The 8,538-nt window shown below is 33.7% G+C and overlaps 1 protein-coding gene across 1 annotated transcript in view; it reads left to right on the top strand.

The window, feature by feature from the left end:
- Positions 1-850: 850 nt before the first annotated feature.
- Positions 851-8,538, top strand: part of LOC111409127 (bifunctional aspartokinase/homoserine dehydrogenase, chloroplastic-like) — a 15,296-nt gene continuing 7,608 nt past the window's right edge. The window contains exons 1-11 of the mRNA XM_023039084.1: positions 851-1,067; positions 2,112-2,185; positions 2,289-2,663; positions 3,563-3,651; positions 3,754-4,057; positions 4,268-4,320; positions 4,405-4,619; positions 4,727-4,814; positions 4,896-5,009; positions 5,811-5,909; positions 6,249-6,443. Coding sequence (XP_022894852.1) covers positions 937-1,067; positions 2,112-2,185; positions 2,289-2,663; positions 3,563-3,651; positions 3,754-4,057; positions 4,268-4,320; positions 4,405-4,619; positions 4,727-4,814; positions 4,896-5,009; positions 5,811-5,909; positions 6,249-6,443 — 1,737 coding nt within the window. The 5' untranslated portion in view covers positions 851-936. The remainder of the gene's footprint in view (positions 1,068-2,111; positions 2,186-2,288; positions 2,664-3,562; positions 3,652-3,753; positions 4,058-4,267; positions 4,321-4,404; positions 4,620-4,726; positions 4,815-4,895; positions 5,010-5,810; positions 5,910-6,248; positions 6,444-8,538) is intronic.

Below are 8,538 nucleotides of genomic sequence, written 5' to 3'. Positions count from 1 at the left end.
CTTAAATGAAAAAGAAGAAGAAGAAGAAAAAATATAAAATTTTATTACAAAATTGATCAATTACATGAAAAATTGGATAAAAAAACATGTTACAAGAATTTTAATTACATTCTTTTTGGTGTAGAGATTGAAGAGAAATAATAAAGAAGAGATAAAAATGAAAAGAGAACAAATATAATTAATAGATATAAGAAAAAATAATAACCTTTCTAATTATAACTGTAAGATTTGAGGAATGGAAGAAGAAAAAGAAAATTTATAGGACAAAAAGTATATTTAACAAATTCTTTTGTTAAAATCTCCCAAACTTATTTTGGAATTTTGTTTTTGTACTTTAAATTAGTGTCCTGAAAACTTTTATGAAAGTTTTTATAAGTCATTAAAATTCTGAATACCACAAGACTTTTGGAAACTTCAAAATTTTTTTAATTAGATACACCAAAAATTTTAAAGACCCTTTAAAAGTTTATACAAATTTAAAAATCTCATTTGAACACCCTTAAATTTTTTAAATCTTTAAAAGATTTTGAAAGTATTTAAAAATTTCAATTGAATTTTTGCTTTTAAGTCCATTAATTGGGGTATAAAAATCAATCAATAACATCAATTTCTGAATTTTCCTAATTCCACATTTTCCCCCTTAGCAATAAATAGCATCACTGTTCATTTTTATTGCTTTGACCCAGTTTGATTTTCATTATTTTCTCATTAAAATGAAAAATATGAACGTTATCTATCATATTAAATCATCAAATTTAAATTTTTATCTCTTATTTGAGAAAAGAATATATTTTTTATTTTCATTCTTAAAAAAATGAAAAACACGCTGGGCTTTATTTGGTTTGTCATTTGTGCCATCGTCATCAGTCCTAGAGCAGCCACCAAATTCAAGACCCACACACAGTGATTTTGCTCAGAGAGACAGCGGCTGCTGCAATGGCATTCGCCTCTCCCATATCACCATCTTTACATAGTCTTTCTTCTAATCCATTTTCAAAGCATAACAAGATTCTAACACTCAACAAGATCCAACCCTTTTCACTCTCTCACCGCCATGCCCTTTTTAGGTAATCATTTTTCTTTTTTATTTTCTGAATAACTAATTTATCTGCGAAGTCTTTTTTTTTCCCTCCTTTTTAATTGTCCGGCTCTGTTTCAGTTTCTGGGTTTACCTGCTAATCGAATTTTGCCCATTTAATGCTTAAAAATTACTTTTTTATTTTCAATCTGGCACTGAAAATAATTAAGCCTTCGTTTAGTCCTCCCCCCTTGAAATTTTAATGTTTGAAATAGTGTTTTTATTTTTATTTTTGGGAGAATGTGTGGTTGAAAGACAAGGAAAAATGGAAGATTGTGCGTTGAAAATAAGAGAGAGAAAAAAAAATTGAAAGGGAAAGGGGCCAAACGGGGGTTAAGTGTATCAAAATTGCCCTATATCTATTCGAATGTTATTATGCTGACATGCATGTGGTTATATAGTTTCAAGAATAAGTTGCCATAAGCATTTTTTGGCATTAGCTTTGCATTGATGCACTGTTCACTGAGTAAGTCAAAGCAAGACATAATATGAGGAATTCTCATAAACACTTCTCCTCATGAAAGATGATAAAGTAGATTAAAATGTACTGATTAGTAGTATTCTAAATGATATCTCCCGATCTTATTGGTCTTATTGCAGAGTGCCTAGAAAGTCAAATTTCCTTCAATTTTAGAGTAATTGCAACTTATTACCTTCGTTGCTCTCTTATTTATTCAGTTTTGAGGCTAGAGAAAATAACCATGTTACATCGTGGATTGAAAAAATGCTTTTAAGTTTTAACAAGTACAGTATTGTGGAGCAATTTGTCAATTGCCAAGATATGAAAATACACAGAACAACATGATACTATTACTTATTAAGACGAAACAGCTGGCTTGTATTTAGGCTGGTTGTGTTTGTGCTTTGATTGAGTTAGCACAATTGTCATATTTTGGCTCATTAAAAACAAATATGAACATTATGCATGTGCTTATTAATGGATTTCATCTTCCAATTTTGTCTATAACAATTTCTCTTTATACCCTGCTGTTTGTGGATGCTGAATGGATAGTTTTTGATTTTTGTATCACAGAATAGATTGGGGGTCACTCTGGCAGGGACAGGCTTCATTAAACTATAGCCTATATTCTTCCATTACAAGTGCAGGTTTAGTTATCATTCCTTCTAATATGCTTTTGAATATTGAACTCATGAGAGTGTGTTGTTACTAATAAGATATATCTTCACTAACTGTTAACAAAATTTGTAGATTTTTTGTTGGACGATGCTCTAGAAAAAATACAACTTCCAAAGGGTGACACCTGGTCTATTCATAAATTCGGTGGTACCTGTATGGGAGCTTCTGAAAGAATACGAAATGTTGCAGACATTATTGCCAAGGATGAGTCAGAGAGAAAGTTAGTTGTTGTGTCTGCCATGTCGAAGGTGACAGACATGATGTATGGTCTCATAGAGAGGGCACAGTCACGAGACAACTCTTATGCAACTGCATTGGATGCTGTCATGGAAAAGCACAAGTTCACAGCACTTGATTTACTTGAAGGGGATGATCTTGCTAATTTCTTATCTCTGTTGAATCAGGACATTAGTAACCTTAAAGCAATGCTTCGTGCAATCTATATCGGTATGTCTAATGTATAGGAAAGTTTGGCAAAAACTATAATGCCAATTGTAATTGTTTTGACTTATTTATATGCTCGTATTGAGCCACTTAATCTAAAAGATTGAACTGCTAGAGAGGGCTACATGGAGATCATTTAAATATTAACTCCAACACGTTCCCTTACGTGTAGACGAGATTTAATTTCTCATTGTATTTAAATGATTGGAAACAAGGCTTAAACCCAAGAAATTTGCATGATTGATGCCACATTTAAGCACTTCATCTAGCAGTTTAAGTTGTTTGAGAATGCTACATTATATAATTTGAATACTGTCTTCAACAGCTTGAATAGTTATATTCATGGTGCGTCTTTTTCTTTTCTAGGTGTGGTTTCCATTCCTACTAATAGATCTTATTTCAAGGCTATCTAGGTTAAGTTTATGCTGAATATGACTATACATACGTATTTATCTACAAGCATATCTACTGAATACTCATTAAACCTTGTGCACATGTACCTACATTGATACATGCATCTAATATTTTCTTGTATGAATACTGTTGTAATTCACAAATTGATTCTAGGATATTTTAATTAGTTTTCTTATTTTTAATGATTCGGGCAGCTTATTAGCCTGTCAAGATTTGCTGTTATTTAATCCTTGATTTTGTGAGATATTATCTCCCATAATCGTGGGATTTTATTGTGTTTCATTATAACAAATTTGTCTCTGCTTTTATTATATGGATGTGTATTTTTTCCAATTGAAAAATAAGAGAATAAGAAAGCTTTCTCTCAAAAAGTTTCAAATACAAATTATTGGTCTATATTTCTTTCTCAGTTATTATTATTATTATTTTGTTGGAACAAAAATATTCATCCTCAACTTCATGACTTTTAATACTTAAACATATTGCAGCTGGTCATGCTACAGAATCGTTTTCAGATTTTGTTGTGGGACATGGCGAGTTATGGTCTGCCCAACTGTTGTCTGCTGTTGTCAGAAAGGTGACCCTGATGTGCCTTCCTTTCACAGGATTCACAATTTTGCCAGATTGTTTGAATCAATGTTTTTGTATCTTTGTCAATAAGTTTCCCCTCTTGTTATAGAATGGATTGGACTGTACTTGTATGGACACCAGAGAGGTCCTTGTTGTAAATCCGACAAGCTCTAATCAGGTGGATCCAGATTATTTGGAGTCTGGCAGAAGGCTTGAGAAATGGTATTCTCACAATCCATTTAACACTATCGTTGCAACTGGGTTTATCGCTAGCACTCCTCAGAATATACCTACAACCTTAAAGAGAGATGGTAGTGACTTCTCAGCTGCAATTATGGGTGCTTTATTCAGAGCACGTCAAGTCACTATTTGGACCGACGTCGATGGTGTATATAGTGCAGACCCTAGAAAAGGTTTGTTTGACTTGTTCACATGCTGTCTCAATTGTACTACACTAAAATCACTTCATTTGAATGGTAGACTTCTGGTCCCTTTCAAACCTGGCAAGGAGATACTGCATCTCTGTTGCTCTAGACCACTTTCTTAGCAATATTACATTAACATGCGTGTTAGAATTGAGATTTCATGTAAGCTTTTAACATTTTTTATATCATCTTTGGCAGTTAGCGATGCTGTGATACTGAGGGAATTGTCTTATCAAGAGGCATGGGAAATGGTATGGTCAATTCTTCTTTGTTACCATCCAAAGTTAATGAACCCCATATTTAAATGTTGTAATCATCAAATTGTTTGTATGCAGTCATACTTCGGGGCAAATGTATTACATCCTCGAACTATTATTCCTGTTATGGTATATGATATACCAATTGTCATAAGAAATATTTTCAACCTCTCAGCATGTGGGACAATGATCTGCCGTCCTGCTGGCAGTGAAAATGAAAATGGTCAGAGAATGGAATCTCCAGTTAAAGGATTTGCAACAATCGACAATTTGGCCCTTGTAAATGTTGAAGGGTGTGCTTTTAATTCATCTTGTGCTGCTATCTGCCAGGGTGCCGTTACAATTTTTTATTTTCTTTTTCTGTCATGGTTGAGCTGTTACTTGCAAATATTTTTTGCAGAACTGGAATGGCAGGGGTTCCCGGAACCGCCAGTGACATTTTTGGTGCTGTGAGAGATTCTGGAGCTAATGTAGTCATGATATCTCAGGTATTTTTTTTTTTAATAATATCAGTTCAACGCAGAATGTCATATTTTTATTAGTGAATGTCATTGAGAACTTCAATGCAGGCTAGTAGTGAACATTCTGTGTGTTTTGCTGTGCCTGAAAAGGAAGTAAATGCCGTTGCTGCAGCATTAGAGTCTAGGTTTCGTCAAGCCTTGGATGCTGGACGTCTTTCTCAGGTCTTACCCTTTTAATTCCAGATACTAACAGGTGTTAGGGGCTATCACGTGAATTCATCTTGAAGTGTTTCACTTAACTGTTACATGCACTATTGGAGTGTACTGTTTGATAATGCAAGTTGCATGTTTTGTTTTCTCCTTGAAGTTTGTTCTCACAGATATTTGCTTAATTGTTATGTATTCCACTGGCTTAATTTTCTATACTGTACAGACATAGTGAAAGCAGAATTTAATGTGTTCCTCTGTGAATGTAGAATTTTAAAACCCTCTGTTTTTCCATGTCAACAAGGATCATTAATTTACATCTATATTTGCTTTCAAGTTTAGTATTTGACAATGAAAAATTTATATTTGGTGCTGGAGGAGATACAGTTGATCATCATATCATATGAACTAGATGTTATTAGTATGTGAGTAATAGAAGTGAAACAAGTGACACCTTGTCTATTTGTGGCTATTAATTTATCCAACCCCGTGGGACAGGAATAGGCTGTACCACTTATTTCAAGGCACTGGCTACTAAATCATACTACCCATGACACAATCAATTGCGAATTGGGGTTCAGACATTATTAATCCATCTACCTGTGTGGACAATATGCTGTGGTTAATTATCCACTTCATAAACGTTGCTTAATGGCATGAATGGCATAGCTTCTCTTGATATCTGATAATATCATGTGTTTTCTTCATGAACCCCTACATAATGTTCAGCAAAAGATTCTGTTTCGTTCATACTCCCTAGTTTGAAGGGAGATTCTATTCTGTCTATTTTTCTTGATATTCAAAGAATCATTGCAGATTGCTGTTATTCCAAACTGTAGTATTTTGGCAGCAGTTGGCCAGAAAATGGCAAGTACACCTGGAGTCAGTGCTACGCTTTTTAATGCACTTGCTAAGGTCGGGAAACTTACTGATCTTCGCAAATTTTTGTTTCACTTCACTTATTACCATGTACAAAATTGCAATTTTATTATTACTCTGGCTAAGCCATTTGCTCTTAAATGTCTGAAGAAGTGTCAACATATCTCGTCTTTTGCCTAGTTCAATGTTTTATACATGATTTCGTTGTCGATGTTCGTGCTTGGGAGGGGTCAACATCCAAATAAAACATGTGCTAACTTGGAGCAACTACCAGTTCACAAGTTTCTAGATGTGGAATAAAGTCCCGTATGTTGAATTACATTTCCTTAATCATATAGATGCTCTCATGACCAGTGTGGCCATGAATTTTTGCAGGCTAATATCAATGTGCGGGCTATAGCTCAAGGCTGCTCTGAGTATAATATTACTGTAGTCATCAAGCGAGAAGATTGTACAAGGGCTTTGCAGGCTGTCCACTCAAGATTTTATCTATCTAGAACAACAATTGCAATGGGTGTTATTGGACCTGGGTTGATTGGTGGCACATTGCTTGATCAGCTTAGAGACCAGGTTATCATCAGAATCTTAATTATTATTATTATTATTAATTTTTGGCATTAGCGTCTGTAGTTGTTGGACTCTGTATTTGTGTACAATGTTCACTATACCTGTATGTGTTTGAGAAAGTGAAATTGTTGGCCCCATGATAATGTCGGTATGGCCTTATATAAAGGGAATGTTTTAACTCGATCAAATATTCACTTGGGTTTTTTGAAATCTGAGTGTCTTCTAAATTTTATCATTATATGTATCCACCTCTTCATGGCGTTCCACTTTCCTGATAACAAGCTTATTATCCATCAAAGTAGTTGATCATCAACATTATTGCCCTTCAACTCAACCCAAATCAACAAAATGGTATCCTACACTTTAAGGGTGATTTGCAAATTCTAGGTTTAAACTGGGAAAACATTTTTTTCCCTTTTCATTTTATTTAGATGAAAGGATTGAACTTGGTAAACGTAGCAAAGACTGGGCCCATATGAATTATTTAATAGATCCTTAAACTTTGTCATAGTTTTTCAACTGAAGAAGCATGGACATGGATTCCACATGATAGGGAGACATGGGTACAACATTTTCCACAAAGTAGCTTACCACAAGCTATAATCATGCTGGATAAAAAGTAGATTTGCATTAATGTGTCATCCCGTCTGTTTATGCTAGTTTGGCATTTTGTAGGGCTGGCACAATGTGGGAGACTCAGTTTCAAATTTTTATCATCGAAGTTTTTTTGTATGAATTCGAATAACCTGGGTCAAGAATTAAATGATTTAAAAAATAAGTTGGGCTAGGGATTCTTTAATAGAATAATAGGATTATTGAAGATAAAAAACAATAGTTGATGACATTTAATAAGGCACATTAGAAGTAGCCGAAATATGCCACATGCCATGGAGGGTTCTATATCATGGACAGTCAGTTTCTTTTCCTTTTTTACCTTTTTCAAACCTTTTGTTTCCATTTTGTACTCCTTTGAACCTAAATTTTGTCATGGTATAATCAAATTATTTTTCTTGGGGCCAAGTAAGAAAAAAAACATAAATTGGTTTTACTGAATAGAGAATTGGCCAGTTTATAAATGTTTTCTTTCTTCTATTTTCTACCTTTTTGGCATTTTACGTAAATTTAGTTTTTATTCTTGGTAGTTAAATACAATTACGATAAATTTATAAACTTACTCTAGCCTATTTATCAAACTTCAAATACTGAAAAAGGACCGTCAATTCAGTTCAGTTTCATACAAAACCTTACGGTTCTAGAAGTCAAAATTTGACTGGTTAAGTACTGTGTTCACACCTATGTTTTCTGGTTTTAAAATTACATTTTGATCTGAAAATTGTCCTTTCGTGTGCTCTTACCATTTCTTCAGCTTTTGCAAATTAGAAATTAACGAAAAGTCTGTTCATGACCGTGTGTTTTACAAATATCCAACTCCATTCCATTTGAAATATCTAGCACAGATTGAAGGGTGTTCATGTTTCATAGCTTTCCACCAAAGCTTTTGCCTTTTGGGGTCCATCATTACTTCTTCCAAATATATTGCAATTGATTCTCTTAAGAATTGCTTTTCATTATATCATATCCCTTGTGGTTATAATATCTTAGGAATTCGTGTTATTGGATAAAGCACAAGCTTGAGACTGTAAACATTTGTCCAGTTTGAAATGAGGATGGGATATAAATGATACAAAGAAGAAAATAGTTTCGTTGATTTCTTTCATAAGAAAAGATACATCAATATATGCTAAATTAGGAATTCTATATTAGGAAGTTTACTAGTTAGGGATTCCCAATAATTACGCATATAATCCTATATTTATTTACATTCTATAACACTACCCCTCAAGTTGGTGCATCGATATTTATCATGCCCAGCTTGTTACAAATATAATCAACCCAAATCCCATTTAGAGTCTGCGAAAATATCTCCTAATTGTTCTCCTGTTTTCATATATCCTGTAGAGATTAAATTCTGCTGTACCTTCTCCCGAACGAAGTGACAGTCAATCTCAATATGTTTAGTTTGTTCATGAAACACCGAATTAGAAGCAATATGAATAGCAGCTTGATTGTCATACCACAACTTTGCTGGTATTGAAAC

This window comes from Olea europaea, chromosome 14 (assembly GCF_002742605.1).
Source record: "Olea europaea var. sylvestris chromosome 14, O_europaea_v1, whole genome shotgun sequence".
In the NCBI taxonomy this organism is placed as follows: domain Eukaryota; kingdom Viridiplantae; phylum Streptophyta; class Magnoliopsida; order Lamiales; family Oleaceae; genus Olea; species Olea europaea.
Note: the sequence above shows the minus strand (reverse complement) of the source record. Positions and strands in the feature narration are given on the sequence as shown.